This window comes from Saccopteryx bilineata, chromosome 2 (assembly GCF_036850765.1).
Source record: "Saccopteryx bilineata isolate mSacBil1 chromosome 2, mSacBil1_pri_phased_curated, whole genome shotgun sequence".
NCBI classification, from domain to species: Eukaryota; Metazoa; Chordata; class Mammalia; order Chiroptera; family Emballonuridae; genus Saccopteryx; species Saccopteryx bilineata.
The window spans coordinates 150,051,397-150,070,367 of record NC_089491.1 but is presented as its reverse complement, the minus strand read 5'-3'; the positions used below and the strand labels follow the sequence as shown (position 1 = coordinate 150,070,367).

At 37.8% G+C, this 18,971-nt stretch overlaps 1 protein-coding gene across 1 annotated transcript in view; it reads right to left on the bottom strand.

Moving 5' to 3' along the window:
• Positions 1-18,971, bottom strand: part of ARID2 (AT-rich interaction domain 2) — a 221,729-nt gene that overhangs the window by 101,578 nt on the left and 101,180 nt on the right. The window contains exons 4-5 of the mRNA XM_066258170.1: positions 10,370-10,503; positions 409-627 (exon numbers count right to left, since the gene is read on the bottom strand). Coding sequence (XP_066114267.1) covers positions 409-627; positions 10,370-10,503 — 353 coding nt within the window. The remainder of the gene's footprint in view (positions 1-408; positions 628-10,369; positions 10,504-18,971) is intronic.

The following is an 18,971-nucleotide window of genomic DNA, read 5'->3' as shown; positions in this document are numbered from 1 at the left end:
AATTATTTTGGCAGAAAATTTTGAAGTGCGTTGACCTAAACTATTTAGTTAAAAATTATAACCACATAGTAGCAGAAACAGACTTTAGAAAAACAATTTCTTCCAGATCCTAGTTTTCTTTATCAGAATTTTGTATCAATCTTCTCAAATTAAAAAAAAATGCTTATACAACTCTAAGGAATAGCCAGGACTTTTATTTCAAAAACTCTAGTGAGATTAAATTACCAAACAATATTTAAAGTTAAAAAATTCAAACATTCATTATTTTAAATAATACATTTAAAATAATAAAAGAAAATTAGGAATGATGGTATATTGACTAATAAAAAGTACTTTTCTCCTTAACTTTGAAATAAATGTGTAACACCTTTATAGAATGATCATTCAATGTGTTCAGCTTAAACTTACTGTCGTCAAACACCCCGGCATTAGCAAGTAATAAAGTGACGATTTTAGGATCTTTTTCAAGTTGCATGACGTGTTTGCTTTCATTTGATAGGAGAGTGCATACATTAATAGCAAAGTCCACTTCATTTGGGAGTCCAGATAACAGTGAAAGCACCAATTTATTATAATCATTTGGCGAATTGAAGTCCATAGATAGCCCATAACTTTGACGTAGATAATCTAACGAAGATAAAAACAAACAAAAACACCTTAAGTTTATCAAGGCGTAAAAACTATTGTTCTTAATATCCTCTGAATACTGGAGAGGAGTGTGTTTTCTTTTATAGAATATAAACTAAGTGAAAATTTAAAGAGTTCTTTATTTTTTCTTTATTTTTTTTAAGAGTTCAACTTTCTAGGCCCTGGCCAGGTGGCTCAGTCGAGTGTCATCCCTGTGTGATGTCATGAGTTTGATCTCCCTGGTCAGATCACATAGGAGAAGCAAACCAAGAATACAGATTAAAAAAAAAAAATGCAGATAGATTTAAATGAAACAAGTTGATGGTTCTCTCTCTTTCTCTCACAAATCAATAGAAAAAAAGAGTTCAACTTTCTTATTTATTTTCTTCTTTTTCCAAAGAGAGGAGGGAAAAGACAGAGACAGACTCCCACATGTGCCCCAACAAGGATCCACCCAGCAACCCTGGTCTGGGGCCGATGCTCTGCCCATCTGGGGCCAAACTCACAACCAAGCTATTTTTAGTGTCCGAGGCTCCACAGAGCCATGGCTGTGGGAGGAGAAGGGAGAGAGGGGTGGGAGAGAAAGAGAAGGGGGAAAAGGGAGGAGTGGAGAAGCAGATGATCACTTCTCCTGTGTGCTGACTGGGAATCAAACCTAGGACATCCACACGCTGGGGCAGACACTCTACCACATACCCATCCAGCCAGGGACAGAGTTTAACTTTCTAAATTTGTAAGTTAAAATTATATTCCTTAAAAAGTTATTAAAAAAGAAAATGTATATAACCTTTTCAGTATCATTGCCAAATTATTATAGTGTCATTAATTTATCTATTCTACACATTTTACTCTTGCATTTCAAGTGACTTATTCTGATTTTTATATACTATAAAGCTAAGGAGACAGGTTCCTTTTAAAAATATCAGCCTGATCAGGTGGTGGTGCAGTGGACAGAGCACCAGACTGGGAAGCAGAGGACCCAGAGCACCAGACTGGGAAGCAGAGGACCCAGGTTTGAAACTGAGGTTGCTGGCTTGAGCACAGGGTCTCTGGCTTGAGCATGGAATTATAGACATGACCTCATGGTCACTGGCTTGAGCCCAAATGTCACTGGCTTGAACCCAATGTCGCAGGTCACTAGCTCAGCTGGAGACCCCCCTCCACTCCCCTCCCATCAAGGCACATATAAGAATGTAATCAATGAACAAGTAAGGTGAGGCAACGAAGAATTGATGCTTCTCATCTCTTTACCTTCCTGTCTGTCCCTCTTCTGACTCTGTCTCTTTCAAAAATAAAAATTTAACAATATTATGTTTTTAGACACACTGCCTACCTTATTTACCTAACTGCAGAAATATTCTTTTTTAAGATCAGCTTTATTATGACATAATTAACATAGCAAAATAAATAATTTTTAGTTCTATGGTTATAAGAATTTTGATACTGTCTTTTAAACACAACCTCAATAAAGATATAGTAATTCCAACAACCAAAAAGTTTCTTTTTATGTTCCATTGTTGTCAATCCCTCTTCTACCCTAACCTTGTTTTGTTTTTTATAGCTTTATTTCAGAATGCCAAATAAATAGAATTATACAGTATGTAGCCTTCTGTCTCAAATTTCTTTTATTTAGCAAAATGCTTTTGAGGTTAATACCCATGTTCATGTGAGTATCAGTAGTTTGTTCCTTTTTATTGCTATAGTATGGATATAACAAAATTTGTTTATTGATTCCCTAGATAAGGGACATTTGTACTGTGTCCAGTTTGGGCACTTATGAATATAGTTGCTATAAACATTAATAAGTGTATGTTGGCTGTAACAGCTTGCCTTTCCACCATAAATGTACAAAGAGTTCCAGTTGCTCTGCATTCTTGTCAGCACTTGATACTGTCAGTTTTAAATATTCTGATATGAGTCACTTATCTAATATTTGTTTTATACATATTTTTTCCTAGCCAGTGGCTTGTCTTTACATTTTCTTAACAATGTCTTCAGAGAAGAAGTTTTACTTTTATAAAGTCTGATTTATAAGTTTTTACCTTTAAGGTTCACACTTTTGGTTCTAGAAATTTTATCCTAACCCAAAAGCTAACTAAAATTTTCTGCAGAATTAATTTAAAACAAGAGAGTTTGAAATTGTTTTACAGAACACTAATGTATAATTAGTGTTTACAGAACATTAATGTATATAACCAATGTACACATGTAAGAAAATGTTATATGTATTTCTAGAAATACTGACACTTATTTAGGGGCATTTAGGCCTTGGGAGCTATGGCCTGAAAAATATACCCCTAGTACATTTTGCACATAAAGTTTAATGGGAAGGAGCAAGAAAACAAAAGTTAAAATACTTCTAGATGAAATATTTCAGAATCATATGAATTAAAAAAATCCACATGCAAAGTAGGAATCTATTGCCATAACATGCCACACAGAAAAGAAATCATGCAAGTATGAACGTTCTTAATTTTCGAATTTAGACATTTAAGGAAACAACTCTTCAATTCTAAAATAGCCTCAGAATTTCTTCAATAGCATAATAATGAAGTACAGTTATAAATGAATGATGAACAGATTCTTTGTCATACTTAAGGTTGAACAATAGCATATTGTTCATTTTAATAATCTTGAAATAAATCTCATAAATACCAGAAAATGAATATCTGTGAATAAAGTAACAAAACTACTATGAATATAGGAATATATAAGGTCTACCGGAAAGTTCTGTCCGTTTCTATCACAACAAGTTTCAACACGTAAGCACATGTTTATTTGGCGCATGTGTGCCTCTCTATTTTTATCACTTAATGTATACATACTGACGTAGCAAATTAACTAAAACAAAGTTGATTCACGTTAGTCTTATGTGTGAAGCGATAGTGAACCCATGGCTACTGATAAAGTTCATTTACGCCACTGTAATTTTTATGAATTTCAACAAGAAATGCTACAGAAGCATGTCTGACGCATCCACCATATTCCCCGGACTTAGCACCCTCCGACTATCACTTGTTTTTGTCCTTACAAAATTTTTTGAAGGGCAAAAAATTCAAAATGAAGAAGATATCAAACAAGCACTGGTTCAATTTCTCGCATCAAAAGATAAAACATTTTTCAAAAATGGGATATACAGCCCTGGCTGGTTGGCTCAGCGGTAGAGCGTTGGCCTGGCGTGCGGGGGGGGGCCTGGGTTCGATTCCCGGCCAGGGCACATAGGAGAAGCGCCCATTTGCTTCTCCACCCCCCCCTCCTTCCCCTCTGTCTCTCTCTTCCCCTCCCGCAGCCAAGGCTCCATTGGAGCAAAGATGGCCTGGGTGCTGGGGATGGCTCCTTGGCCTCTGCCCCAGGCACTAGAGTGGCTCTGGTCGTGGCAGAGCATCGCCCCCTGGTGGGCAGATCATCGCCCCTGGTGGGCGTGCCGGGTGGATCCTGGTCGGGCGCATGCGGGAGTCTGTCTGACTGTCTCTCCCCGTTTCCAGCTTCAGAAAAATACAAAAAAAAAAAAAGGGATATACAAATTGCCCTCACGCTGGCAAGAAATCATTAATAATAATGGCAATTATATTATTTAATAAAGTTTATTGATGGTAAGAAAAATTTGTATTTTGTTTTATTCCAAAAATGAACAGAACTTTCCAGTAGATCTTATATTTTGATATTACTATACTACATACTGTAATTGATAAGAACCCAAGTCTCATCAATAGGCAAGTTTTACATTCTACAAAACTTTCAAATTTCTTCAATAGAAACAAATTTGGAACCCACATCCAATGTCTGTCAAGCATTGTTTATGCACTTTCAATATGATCTTAGAATTGTTCTGTTTGCTACATGAGATATTCAATTCAGTATATCCTTACTGAACATATATTTGCCAAGGACATCTCTAATCAAAACAAAATAATTATGTGATAATTATGAAAAGTCCTTTAATTATATCAGGCTTGGTAAAGATTCCTAAGATAATATAGGAAAAAGTGCTTATAAAGATTTGAAGGCCTCCCCCTTCCCCTACCCAAGAAGATACAATTGAACAGGTACAATGGGATTGGAAACTTATTTTCAACATTCTTTTTTTCTTTTACAGAGACAGAGTCAGAGAGAGGGATAGATAGGGACAGACAGACGGGAATGGAGAGAGATGAGAAGCATCAATCATCAGTTTTTTGTTGCGACACCTTACTTGTTTGTTCATTGATTGCTTTCTCATATGTGCCTTGACCGTGGGCCTTCAGCAGACCAAGTGACCCCTTGCTTAAGCCAGAGACCTTGGGTCCAAGCTGGTGAACTTTTGCTCAAACCAGATGAGCCTGCGCTTAAGCTGGCGACCTTGGAGTCAGGAACCTGGGTCTTCCGCATCCCAGTCTGATGCTCTGTCCACTGTGCCACCGCCCGCTCAGGCATTTTTCAACATTCTTGACTCAAAGCTTATACAAATGAATCACTGCTCACAAACTTAATTTAATCTGAGGAAATCATGTTTCTGTTTTCAGTTTAGAGGAAAGTGAGAATTGTTCTGAAAGTGCTGTTTCTATTACAGGAATTATACAATACTCTCTTTCCATTGATATTGGCAGTGACTGTTGTAGTGTAAATGTCTGTTAGAATATGAAATATTTAAGGAAAATTTTCGCTCAAATACAACTGATAAAACTAAAAAAATCTTGCATGAAACTTTCCCAAATTTAAGTACCAAAAATACAAATGGACAGGGTGCTTGGCCTCCATTAACCAAAATAATTTGATTGGATTAAATAATCACTAAAAATCATGGGTAGCTTTAAAATTCTACAGTTTTATTAATTTCAATGATTTTAAAATTTTGTCTTTTACAACTTTCCTATTAAAGATATTGCAAATAAACAACCTTATTTTAATATTTAAAATATTGAATTTTTAATTTTAATTTAAAAGTGTAAAAGATGAACAAAAATCCCTTAATAATCTACTCTATAATACTGCAGAACTGACTGTATACAAATCAATACCTAGGAAAAAAACAAAAAAGAAGTAAACCAAAGCATTAGATATGTATGACAAGAAAAAAACTGAAAATATATGAGAAAACCACCATATATCAATACCAAATTTTAAAAATCCTAAAGCTCAAAGCAAAATTTGCTCAATATTTTTTGCTATTTAAAGTCAATGGGCAAAAGGAGCCAATATCCTGAAAGGAAAATTTGGTCCCATATCAATGTACAGTATTCCATTTATTCTATTTATTGTGAAAATTGAGTACAATTGCACTTTATACCAAATGCTCTGTAGCTATGCCAATTGAAATGTATTTATTATTAAAAATATTGTTTTAGCCTGACCTGTGGTGGTGCAATGGATAAAATGTTGACCTAGAATGCTGAGGTCGCCTGTTCGAAACCCTGGGCTTGCCTGGTCCAGGCACATATGGGAGTTGATGCTTCCTGCTCCTCCCCCCCTTCTCCCTCTCTCTTTATTTTCTCTAAAATAAATAAATAAATAAAATCTTTAAAAAATATTTTTTTTTTTTTTTTTTTTAGTGAGAGAGGCGAGATGAGAGAGAAGAGAGAGGGTCAGGCAGAGACAGACAGAAAGGGAGAGAGATGAGGAGCATCAATTCTTCGTTGTGGCACTTTAGTTGTTCATTGCTTGCTTTTGCACATGTGCTTTGATGTGTTAGGGGTGGTGAGTTACAGCAGAGCCAGTGACCCCTTGCTCAAGCTAGAGATCTTGGGCTCAAGCCAGCTACCTTGGGCTTTAAGCCAGTGACCATGGGGTCATATCTATAATCCCATGCTCAAGCCCCCCATGCTAAGCTAGTGATCTTGTGCTTAAGCTGAATGATCCTGTGCTCAAGCTGGTGACTTTGGGGTTTTGAACCTGGGTCCTCAGCATCCCAGGTTGATGCTCTATCCACTGTGCCACTGCCTGGTCAGACAGAATAGGTTTTTTAACATCAACAGTAAGATCTCTCAATAAATATATTTACAATGAGAGAAAGATTGTAGATCAAAGATGTAAACACAAATCTTTTATAGGTTTTAAGTAAAATTTCCTAAAGGCTCTTAATCTACCACTATGTAATTCTATTTTGGTGTTTCTTTAAAACACACACACACACACACACTATATTTTTCTTAATGATACTTGAAAAGAACTACCAATAAAGAATGTTTTGTATATTGACAATTATGTTAAATTTTAGAACACTGCCATAATGTTACTATGGCTTCTTCTAGAAAATAGAAAGCACCTTCAAAATCATGAATGCTGCCCTGAATAACTATCTCTTTTCAGTTTGAATTATATATATTATAGTCTGATATTCTGAAACAATTCTGAGTTTTGTTCCTTCATTGAGTTCCAGTCCTGATTTTATCAATATGCAAGATATATTCCGTAATTGCCCAGATTCTCCTTAAAACAAAAAGAGAGAGCTGACCAGTGGCACAGTGAATAGAGGATTGACCTGGGATGCTGTGGTCCCAGGTTTGAAACCCCAAGGTCATTGACTTGAGCAAGGGGTCACTGACTCAGCTTAAGGCCCTGGGGTCAAGGCACACATGAGAAGCAATCGATGAACAACCAAAATGCCACAACTATGAGTTGATGCTTCTCATCTCCCTTCCTGTTTCTCTCTCGCTAAAAGAGAGGGACAGTGAGAGACAAACATTTGACAGCATATCAGACAGGAATAACACCAGGATAGATACACAATGATAGAATGTTAATTCTATCATTCTCTTAATTTGTGCTGCTCTTATCAACAACTTTCACTAGACTTCTGAAATACCAGAAATATTTTACATCTTTCTTGAAGTACATCTGTTATAATTAGAGGAGAAAAAAGAGAACTAGATCCAGAAAAAAATTTCTTTTTAAACAAGATCAGACACAGAAGTGGGTCAGTTTGGAGACCAGTAATAGAGACATCAAACTCTAAGCTATAGTAATCTATAGTAATGAAGTGTTCTGCTGTTATTGTAATATAGAAATCACAGAGTTATGAAGCTGAAAACGGTCGTAAAGGTCATTAGTACAATGTTGCATTCAATACAGGAATACCCTGTATAACATCCCTGAATGAGATAACGGTCATTAGCCCTTTTTAGAAACGAGGCAAATAACATATCATCTATTAAGTCACCAATTTTATTTTCAGCTTAAACTATTAGCAAGTTTTCTACATGGTGACTTAAAATGTTCTCCTTTAATTTTGATTCTTTAGGTAATAACTACTCACTAAAAATGAAGCTAGGTTTGGTTTGCACTCATCATCATCTGGCTCCAATTATACAAAACCGTCATTTAAAGCCTCTTTTAAAGGAGATCGCAGATTCTGTGTTTTCAATTTTTACTAATTGGGAAAGAAATACAAAGTCAAAATACAAAAGAGCCTGACCAGGCGGTGGCACAGTGGATGGATCGTCGGACTGGGATGCCGAGGACCCTAGTTCGAGGCCCCGAGGCCACCAGCTTAAGCATGGGCTCATCTGGTTTAAGCAAAAGCTCACCAGCTTGGACCCAAGGTCACTGGCTCAAGCAAGGGGTTACTTGGTCTGCTGAAGGCCCACGGTCAAGGCACATATCAGAAAGCAATCAATGAACAACTAACTTGTTGCAATGCTCAACGAAAAACTAATGATTGATGCTTCTCATCTCTCCGTTCCTGTCTGTCTGTCCCTGTCCATCCCTCTCTCTGACTCTCTCTCTCTCTCTCTCTCTGTAAACAAACACAAAAGAAACTGAATGTAGATAAGGGAAAATAAAGTTTTAAAAAGCACAAATGAGAGAGTTTAAAGATTACGTATAAGAAATTGAAACTAGCACCAACAAAGAATAATAAATGTCTAGATCACTGTATATTTATAAAGAATACATCTTTGAAGCCTGACCAGGTAGTGGTGCAGTAGATAGAGCCTCAACCTGGGACGCTGAAGACCCAAGTTCAAAACCCCGAGGTTGCCAGCTTGAGTGCGGGATCATAGACTTGACCCCACAGTCACTGGCTTGACTGAAGCCCCCAGCCCAGGCATGTATTATAAGAAAGCAATCAATGAACAACTAAAGTGCTGCAATGAAGAGTTGATGCTTCTCATCTCTCTCCCTTTATGTCTGTCTGTCTTGTGCTAAAAAAAGAAATAAAAAGGGATATACCATTGAAAACAACATTGTCTCTTTTTTAGGCCAAATGTAGGTGATTGAAAAGATAGCTGTTTATCTCTTCAGAGCTCTCTTCCCAGTCATCCAGCCCCAACCCCTAGAGCAGGGGTCCCCAAACTACGGCCCACCTGGCCCCCCGCCACACTTCTGGAAAGGGCACCTCTTTCATTGGTGGTCAGTGAGAGGAGCATAGTTCCCACTGAAATACTGGTCAGTTTGTTGATTTAAATTTACTTGTTCTTTATTTTAAATATTGTATTCGTTCCTATTTTGTTTTTTTACTTTAAAATAAGATATGTGCAGTGTGCATAGTGATTTGTTCATAGATTTTTTTTTTTAGTCCGGCCCTCCAATGGTCTGAGGGACAGTGAACTGGCCCCTTGTGTAAAAAGTTTGGGGACCCCTGCCCTAGAGTCACTAAACATGGGTGCCTCCATCCACTTTGTCTCAAGAACCTCTTTATTAGACTCTCAATCTGATTATTTCTAATTTAAATTATTTAAGAAAAAATTTTAAATTTATTCATTTTAGAGAAGAGAGAGAGAGAGAGAGAAAGAGAGAGAGAAGGGGGGGGGGAGCAGGAAGCATCAACTCCCATATGTGCCTTGACTGGGTAAGCCCAGGGTTTTGAATCAGCGACTTCAGCGTTCCAGGTCGATGCTTTGTCCACTGCACCACCACAGGTCAGGCTAAGTCCTGTTCTTTTTAGCTGCAGATTCCTCTATAACTATTATAAGAATGATGTAAATTTAAAAAATCTTATTCCTGGTATAATGGCAGGAAAATAGTCAAAATAGTTAGAAACATTTCTGAGGAATTCTGGTGATGGAAATTCCAATAATTGTAGAAATCTAGTAGATGCTATCAAAGTATTCTTGGCCTCTCTAATCCTAACACAATCTTTCTCTTCTCATGCTCATAACTATTAAGGTTAAACTGATCATTAGCCAAAGAAATAAGAAAAAAACTCCCCTTACAAATATAGGTACAGTATTTGTAAATCTGAAAGTGGTTGCAATTAAAAACCTTATGCAGCCTATGATAGAAAGGCCTTGATACCAATTAGATGTTGATACATACAATCACAAGGTTTTAAGTGTTCTCATGAGCAAAGCAAGAAACTAATTTATTGGTCCTGGCCGGTTGGCTCAGTGGTAGAGCGTCGGCCTGGCGTGCGGGAGTCCTGGGTTCAATTCCCGGCCAGGGCACACAGGAGAAGCGCCCATCTGCTTCTCCACCCCTTCCCCTCTCCTTCCTCTCTGTCTCTCTCTTCCCCTCCTGCAGCCGAGGCTCCATTGGAGCAAAGATGGCCCGGGCGCTGGGGGTGGCTCCTTGGCCTCTGCCCCAGGCGCTAGAGTGGCTCTGGTCGTGGCAGAGCGACGCCCCGGAGGGGCAGAGCATCGCCCCCTGGTGGGCGTGCCGGGTGGATCCCGGTCGGGCGCATGCGGGAGCCTGTCTGACTGTCTCTCCCCGTTTCCAGCTTCAGAAAAATACAAAAAAAAAAAAAAAAAAAAACTAATTTATTGAAAGATGTCTATTTTCCTAATTCAGAACTGGGACTTATGCCCTGTCAATTTCCAATACTATTTACCTGATACACTGTGTTGCTGGTAATTGTAGGAAGATGGAATTGCACCAATAGGAAGCTGCGGCTTTGGATTGCCTGGTGGTACTTCATCATCATCCTCCCCAAAATGATGAACTTTCTCGTACTTTTCTAGGTAACTGAAAGAGAAAAATAACACAGTAGAGATGAAAAAATAGATATACATCTTATTTTTTAACTCCTACCACATGTACCCTACCATATATATTTTATTTTCCTTTTCTAGAGGCCCTAAATGTTTAAAATATTAGGGTACTACAAACCTCTTATATTAGTAGAATAGTCACTTCAGCAGTAATACTGCAGGCGAACTCAATGCAATGATTCTAAAAGTGTTTTTATATTCACAGAAAAGACCATACCACTACTCAAATAAAAATATAAAAGGAATATTAAAGGGCAATTACCTGTAGATGAATGGTAGTATATTTTATTTACTGATTAAAAATAAAATTACACATGGTCACTGTAAAAACCAAGTAAAAATGAGAAGATTCTTTAACCCCTGGTCTCCCCAATCTCATTCACCAGAGATAACCACAGGTTTGTGTCCATATGTCTATGTATTTTCTGTGCATTTTTATTTAACAATATATTTTATAGCTCTAAGCATGTCAATACATACAGTACCAGTTCAGTCTTTTAAACAGCTGTATATTTAGTTGTATTGATATATTATAATTTACCTAGAATATATATTTAGTTGTTTTCACTATTACAAATCATGCAACAATAAACTTAATCTGTGCACTTGTTTGAACATTCTTCTTTGAATAGATGTTGGAAATGGTATGCTCATTTTAAACAGCAATATAGCCAAGTTCCCATCCAAAATTCTTTTTTCTTTTTTTTTTTTTTGAGAGGAGAGATCGAGAGAGAAAGAGAGAGAGAAAGGTGGGGAAGAGGAGCAGGAAACAACTTGTAACTGCTTCTCTCATATGCCTAGACTGGGCAAACTCAGGTCCTCGAACCAGCGACCTCAGCCTTCTAGGTTGATGCTTCCAAAATTCATGTTCCTAATACATGTTGAACAATTTATGATAGTTTTTGTATCCCCCACTGTATTATCATTTCTGAGTATGGTCAATCTTCTTAATATTAATTAGAATTATATTCTCAATTTTCCATCACCTACCAATTTATAGTAAGTTCTCAAGTAAAATTTTTAAATGGAGAAACTGGTCAAAGACAACACTGTAACTAACAAACTTGTTACTGTACTTCACAAATAATTTTAGCTGATTAATACAATTTCTTATATTTATAATAGCAAAGTTCTAGATGTGGCTATTTTACGGATCAATCCTACCATTCCTGATCCAGGCAGGTACTAAGTCCATTAGTAGCAATTTTGAAAGTCCTACAGTTACCCAGGTCTTTGCTTTTTAGTTACAATCAGCTGAGTTGAGGGAGGGGTGTAACAAAGACCACATAGAATGATCTTAGACGTATTGTTTTTTAGTACCAAACCTTAACTTCCAAGGTATAATAAATGAAAGCAAAAACTTACTGCCCTGGACGGTTGGCTCAGCGGTAGAATGTCGGCAAGGCGTGCGGGGGACCCGGGTTCGATTTCCGGCCAGGGCACATAGGAGAAGCGCCTATTTGCTTCTCCACCCCCCCCCCTCCTTCCCCTCTGTCTCTCTCTTCCCCTCCCGCAGCCAAGGCTCCATTGGAGCAAAGATGACCCGAGCGCTGGGGATGGCTCCTTGGCCTCTGCCCCAGGCGCTAGAGTGGCTCTGCTTATGGCAGAGGACCCCCCGGAGGGGCAGAGCGTGGCCCCTGGTGGGCGTGCCGGGTGGATCCCGGTCGGGCACATGCGGGAGTCTGTCAGACTGTCTCTCCCCGTTTCCAGCTTCAGAAAAATACAAAAGAAAAAAAAAAGAAAGCAAAAACTTACAAATATAAAAACTAATGCCATGGAAAGTCATTACTATTCCTCATTTTCCCCTTTCAGCTTTACAAGGCAAAATAATTCATGTCTTTCAAACCTGGAAAAGGATTAAACTAACCCTATACTCTATATAATCTCAATTAGAACAAGAAACTCTCCTAGTTGGCAGTTTGATAGCTAATGAATCTAATATCCTTCTTTACAGTTGGAACTACAGCGTCCTAACGCAGGAACATACACATACATATAACCCTTGAGCACTGAGGAGGAGAGCACACAGCTGCAAACATTTCATTCTGATCCTGGGAATGTCCCGACAGATAGCATTTACAATTCAAAAACATAAAACAAAAGGACAATTAAAAAGAGGCAGTTTCTCTCCAGTACACATAACAGACTTAAATAGGTAAATAAACCAAGGCTATTCCTTTTGAATTTCTAATGCAGGTATCATAAAAAGAAGAGTATATAAACTTTAGACAAAAATAGCTGCTCAAAAATTATGTCTTTCTGCAAATGAGGAATCACATGAAATCATTGAAGTAATAATACTGATAGAGGTGTTTTAGAGTATGGTCTTTCAGAGTTGATTGAACTCACTGTGCAATGGTTAAAAACAAACTAAAGATAACATTTATTAAATAAGTTTTATCCAAATATAACAAGATGTAGAATTTAAAAATCAAAATCTTACACTAATATTTTGAAGATGCTCATTATAAATTTGTTATTCACAACTGAGCATGGCAGATTTCAAGTTTGTGTTTTTTAATACAACTGAGGGAGAAAATAACATTACTAGTAAAGAAAGAACATAAATATACTAGTTTTCCTCCAAGAATACCCAAAATGAAGCATAAATAGTATGGAGTGAATAACAGCAACACAGCTACTATACACTCATAGTAAATAGTATATATTATGTACATAAAACCCTTTACAATTCAAATTTTCACAAGGTTTCAAAAATATATGACTTCTGGTCCCTTGGACATTTTAACCTTATTTCTCCAAGCAGATTCTTCACATAATTCTAATCCCCAGAAATTTATGCTTAAGGCAAATTGGTATGATTTAGGAAATTTTAATTTTCCTAGCTTGAAAGCCAATACTTGTTCTCACTGTCATGTTTAAATATTTACAACTGATAATCAAACTGATAATCAATCTTTTGTAGTTCAACTGAAGTTTTCACACCCAGTTCTGATGTCTTGTCCCTCTTAATAAATAAACAGTAATTTTTTGGTTTTTTAAAAAGTTATACTTTTTAAAACTAGAAAGTATTAGCAGACAAAAGAAAACATCTAAATAACAAAATTAAATTTAAAGTCTAATAGTCTCTATCACGATCTTGAGTTTACACACTAATAGATATATTGTGTTCACTCATTAAACTACAAATGAAGTTAGATTGCACATTTCCCTTTCTTCTCAAAATCAAAAACACCACATTGAACATATTAACCAAACAAGTATTTATTCATCTCTTACAGTAATCTGCCTAGTACACTATCTATTTAACTTAAGACTGGTAAAATATTGAAATACAGATGTAACACTCTCGTCAGGCAACCACAGAAAATTAGTGTCCCTAGTTTAACATTAGAAACAAATTCAGGTGGGATGAATTATATCTTCTTTTTCTTCAACTTGTCATTAATTTTATTTTGTAGTACCTTCTATGCCACAGGTCACAGACTTAGAAGATGTAGACAACTATCAAAGTTGGCACAGAATACAGAAATTATTTTAAATTGCATTGTTCAATCACAAAGCTTAAATGTGACCAAAACAATTGAGGGGGTGGTGGTGTCCATTCAAAACAGCATCAAATAATATGGGTAGTATTATTATGAATGTGGAGAAGTTTAACCTCTAGCAGTACCTAACACATTAAGTATACATAAAAAACAAATTTGGTTATAGAGATTTGAATATAATTACAAATAAGATTAATTTTTAGACAATAATTTTCTTTGAAATCTCCATGAAAAGTATAAAACTGTACATCAATTCAAACAGAAAAACCACAATAAATTAAGGATTAACTATTATATAGGGCACATTCTCTAACTAAAATGCAACTCAACGAAAATTTTTTCTAAGGGAGAAATTAAAATTAAAGTCTTAGAAAATTAAAAATAACTTTTATGAAGTAAAATATCAAACCTATATGCAAACATGGAGAGACTGGTACAACAGTACCCCATCAGCAGATATCAATGCCTGGTAAACCTTGTTTTACTATACCACAATTAACTATCTTCATAACCTTCTAGATTATTTTAAAGCAATTCCAAGATAGCATACAATTTCATCTGTAAATATTTTGATAGAATCCTGGGTAATTAAATACAACAATAACAACAATAAACTTTTGACTGTTCCTAGATCAAAGAAAAATAATCAAATGTATATGATTAGAAACACTTTTATATAAAAACTTTTTCCTATGTTTTAGGAAAAGATGGGTTTTAAGGACTCATATCCAAGCAAGTCTTTCCCTTAAATATAATTGCAATAAACTTAAAGAGTAAAATCAGAGTAATACTGCATCATTTGTAAGTTAGAAACTTTTAGAAATTCTAGTCCATTATAAGCAACTTCAAGGATCCACAGACTAACTTGCAAAACTCTTCTTAAAAGAGTAATATGGCTTGACCAGGTGGTGGTGCAGTGGCTAGTGCGTCGGACTGGGATGCGGAAGATCCAGGTTCGAGACCCTGAGGTCGCCAGTTTGAGCACGGGCTCATCTGGTTTGAGCAAAGCTCACCAGCTTGGACCAAGGTTGCTGGTTTGAGCAAGGGGTTACTCGGTCTGCTGTAGCCCACGGTCAAGGCACATATGAGAAAGCAATCAATGAACAACTAAGGTGTTGCAACGACAAACTGATGATTGATGCTTCTCATCTCTCTCCGTTCCTGTCTGTCTGTCCCTATCTATCCCGCTCTCTGACTCTGTTAAAAAAAAAAGTAATATGATCTTGTGAACAGATTCTGTGCCAAAACATACAAAAAGGCAAGTTCCTTTAGCCACTAAGGATCAACAGAATATGAGTGTGCCTGATGATGGGACTCAGAGAATGACAATTATAAAGAAGAAAATTATAGAAAGTTATGTTGAGGTCAGTGGTTGTACAAGGAAACAAAGTCCTTTATAAATTTCATCTCAGATGACGTCAGAGTAATGACGCGGTAGGAAGCGATACTGATAAATCTCCCCCAAAACTCAACAAGATCTTCAACCAGAAACAGAAAAACCTATCCCTGGAGCCTCCAGATGTTTCGCAATACACCCCAAGGTATGGTCGAGCAAAAAATTGGCTAAATATATAATCAAACCCCGAAGGAAATAGGGAGTAAGAAATGTTCCACCTTCCTCACTAACCTAAACAGGGAGGCTTTCACTGGGAACTGAGAATATAGAAACTAAGGCGGGCAAAGGGGGTGAATAGATCCAGGCAGCGGCACAAAGGGCTGAACCAGGCTGTGGCACAGAGATCCAAGCCGAGGAAAAACTGTTCCTGTCGCAACCCGGGCAATACAAGCTAACACTCACACCAAACCGAGACAAAGAAAGACAAGCGGGGCAGCCATTTTCCCCGATCTCAGGGTCGGCGCACGCAGATAGTGGGCGAGAGATTCCTTCCAAAGCCCTGGGAGTGGGCACCCGTGTTATCCCACAGAGAGGCAGAGTCAGAGGCCTTTGTGTGGGTCGAAGGCGGAATCTCCGGACCACCCCAGCATCCTGGGAAAGCCGCGCATGGGGAAGGAGCAAGAGCCAATTCCAATGCTGGAACTTTTCCGTGCGGGTGGGGGTTTCACTCAGAAGGTGAGGCGGCCAGCCTGATATCCTGGTCTGTGTGCACGGAGAGTGAGCGAGAGATTCCTCCGAGTGCCTCGGCAGTGCCTGCCCGTGTTATCCCACAGAGGAGCAGAGTCAGAGGCCTTTGTGTGGGCCAAAAGCGGAATCTTGGGCTTCCCCAGCGCCTTGAAAAAGCCGCGCTCGGGGACGGAGCGAGAGCCAATTCCAACGCTGGAACTTTTCCGTGCGGGCAGGGGTTTCACTCAGAGGGGTGAGGCGGCCGGCCTGATATCCTGGTCTGCGCGCGCAGATAGTGGGCGAGAGATTCCTCCAAGTGCCTCGGCAGTGCGCGCCCATGTTATCCCACAGAGTGGCAGAGCCAGAGTTCTTTGAGTGGGTAGAAGCCCTGCCTGATTATGCTAGCAACTCTGACAGACTGAGCCTCACCCAGAGCCCTGTGCTGAGTGGGAATAGAGTGGGGAGTTGCCAGCTCTTTGAGCCTCTTACTATCCAGGCAGAGGCAGCAGCAACCCCATAGCTGAATTATCAGGCTATTAATTGAGGAAGGAAAAACTAGGAGAAAGGCTCCAGGAACACAGACTCTTCCACTGGCGGAGCCTATAAATGCTAATGAGCCTCGACTGCCAACGAGACTGAAGCACAATACACGACATCGCCATAGAGACTTATCAATTGCAAACCTCTACCTGAGTGTGCCAAAGGGGCAGAACCCGGGGTACAGAGTCACCGACCAGGAAGAGGGAGAGAAAAGAAAAAGCAAGAAGATAACCTCTCAAAATCAAGAATAATCTGCAGACTTTATAACTTATCCCATTTTATTATATTTGTTCATTTGTTTCTCTTATCTTCATTCTTGATTTTTTTTTCCTCCTACAATTTGGTCGTTTAACTCTCTGCAGGTCTTACTCTCTCCTCTCCTTGAACTACACTACCCATAAGTGTTACATCTCCCATTATATTTTCTTTCCTTTTCCTTTCTCTCTGTGAGAGTTGCACTCCAAAACCATTAACTCTCTCTCTCCTCTTTTTTCTTTTTTCTTCTTTTAGTGGTTCCTTCTTTTTTTCTCTGTCTCTTTCTCTTTCTTTTCTCCTGCTATATTAGTATCTTCCTTTCTCCTTTACATCTCCTCTCATTCAAACTTCAATAACAAACAATATCTTATCTGGGAATCAAACTTACATTTGTGGCATTTTGAGGTTTTTTTACTTCACCTTTTTAACACACTAGCAGTGCTCCCATCCCTGGCTCTCCATTTTATCTAGTTCTTGTTCCACTAAATACAATAGTAATTTTTTAATTTGTCCCCCCATTTTCCTGTTTCCCTTATTCCTCTCATCATAGCTCTTAGTCAACCAACACCTAAAAGTAAATCATTTTATTCTTGACCCAAATTTTTTTCTTATTTGCTTTTTGTGGGTCCATACACCCTTTTCTTTTTATTTTATTTTTTTTTACCCTTTTATTACTTCTCCCCAATTCAGGCCCGCCATTACAGGCATTGTTTGTTCTATTTAGTACAATATAATTCACAGTTCACCACAAGATTTTCTCAAGAAAGAAGGGAGAGGAGAGGAGAGGAAAAAAGGAGGGGGGGAATAATTTCCTTTTTTAAAAAAAAATTTTTATTTTATTTTATTTTTCTTTATTTCATTAATTTTTTTTTAAAAAAACAACTCTTTTCGATTTATCATTTTTTTAAATTTTTTATTCTTTATTAAATCTCATTAACACTATCAACAAAACCAACCTCAGATGCCATTAAGGAAGAGAAAATCGAATATCATGAATATAAAAGAAAGAGAGGTAACATAGCTAGATGAGGAAAAATCTATGGAGAAAAAATTTAAATATATTGGAAACCTTGGAGCTAAAGACAGAGAATTTAAGATAGAAATCCTAAAAATCCTCCGAGATATACAAGAAAACACAGAAAGGCAATTTAGGGAGTTCAGAAAACAACTCAACGAACACAAAGAATATATTTCCAAGGAAACTGAAACTATAAAAACAAATCAAACAGAGATGAAAAACTCAATTCACGACCTGAAAAACGAGGTAACAAGCTTAGCTAATAGAACAGGCCAGATAGAAGAGAGGATTAGTGAAACAGAAGACAAGCAACTTGAGGCACAACAGAGAGAAGAAGAAAGAGACTCAAAAATTAAAAAAAAATGAGCCTGACCAGGCAGTGGCGCAGTGGATAGAGCCTTGGACTGGGATGTAGAGGACCCAGGTTCGAGACCCTGAGGTCTCCAGCTTGAGGGCGGCTCATCTGGTTTGAGCAAAAAGCCCACCAGCTTGAACCCAAGGTTACTGGATCCAGCAAGGGGTTGCTCCGTCTGCTGAAGGCCTGCGGTCAAGGCACATATGAGAAAGCAATCAATGAACAACTAAGGTGTTGCAACACGCAATGAAAAACTAATGACTGATGCTTCTCATCTCTCTCCTTTCCTGTCTGTCTGTACCTGTCTATCCCTCTCTCTGACTCATTGTCTCTGTAAAAAATAAAAAATAAAAAAATGAGATAGCCCTACAAGAATTATCTGACTCCATCAAAAAGAATAACATAAGAATAATAGGTATATCAGAGGGAGAAGAGAGAGAAAATGGAATGGAGAACATACTCAAACAAATAATAGATGAGAACTTCCCAAGCCTGTGGAAAGAACTAAAGCCTCAAGTTCAAGAAGCAAACAGAACTCCGAGTTTTCTTAACCCCAACAAACCTACTCCAAGGCATATCATAATGAAATAGGCACAAACTAACGGAAAAGAAAAAATTCTCAAGGCAGCCAGGGAAAAGAAGAATACAACATATAAAGGAAGCCCATTAGATTATCATCAGATTTCTCAGCAGAAACTCTACA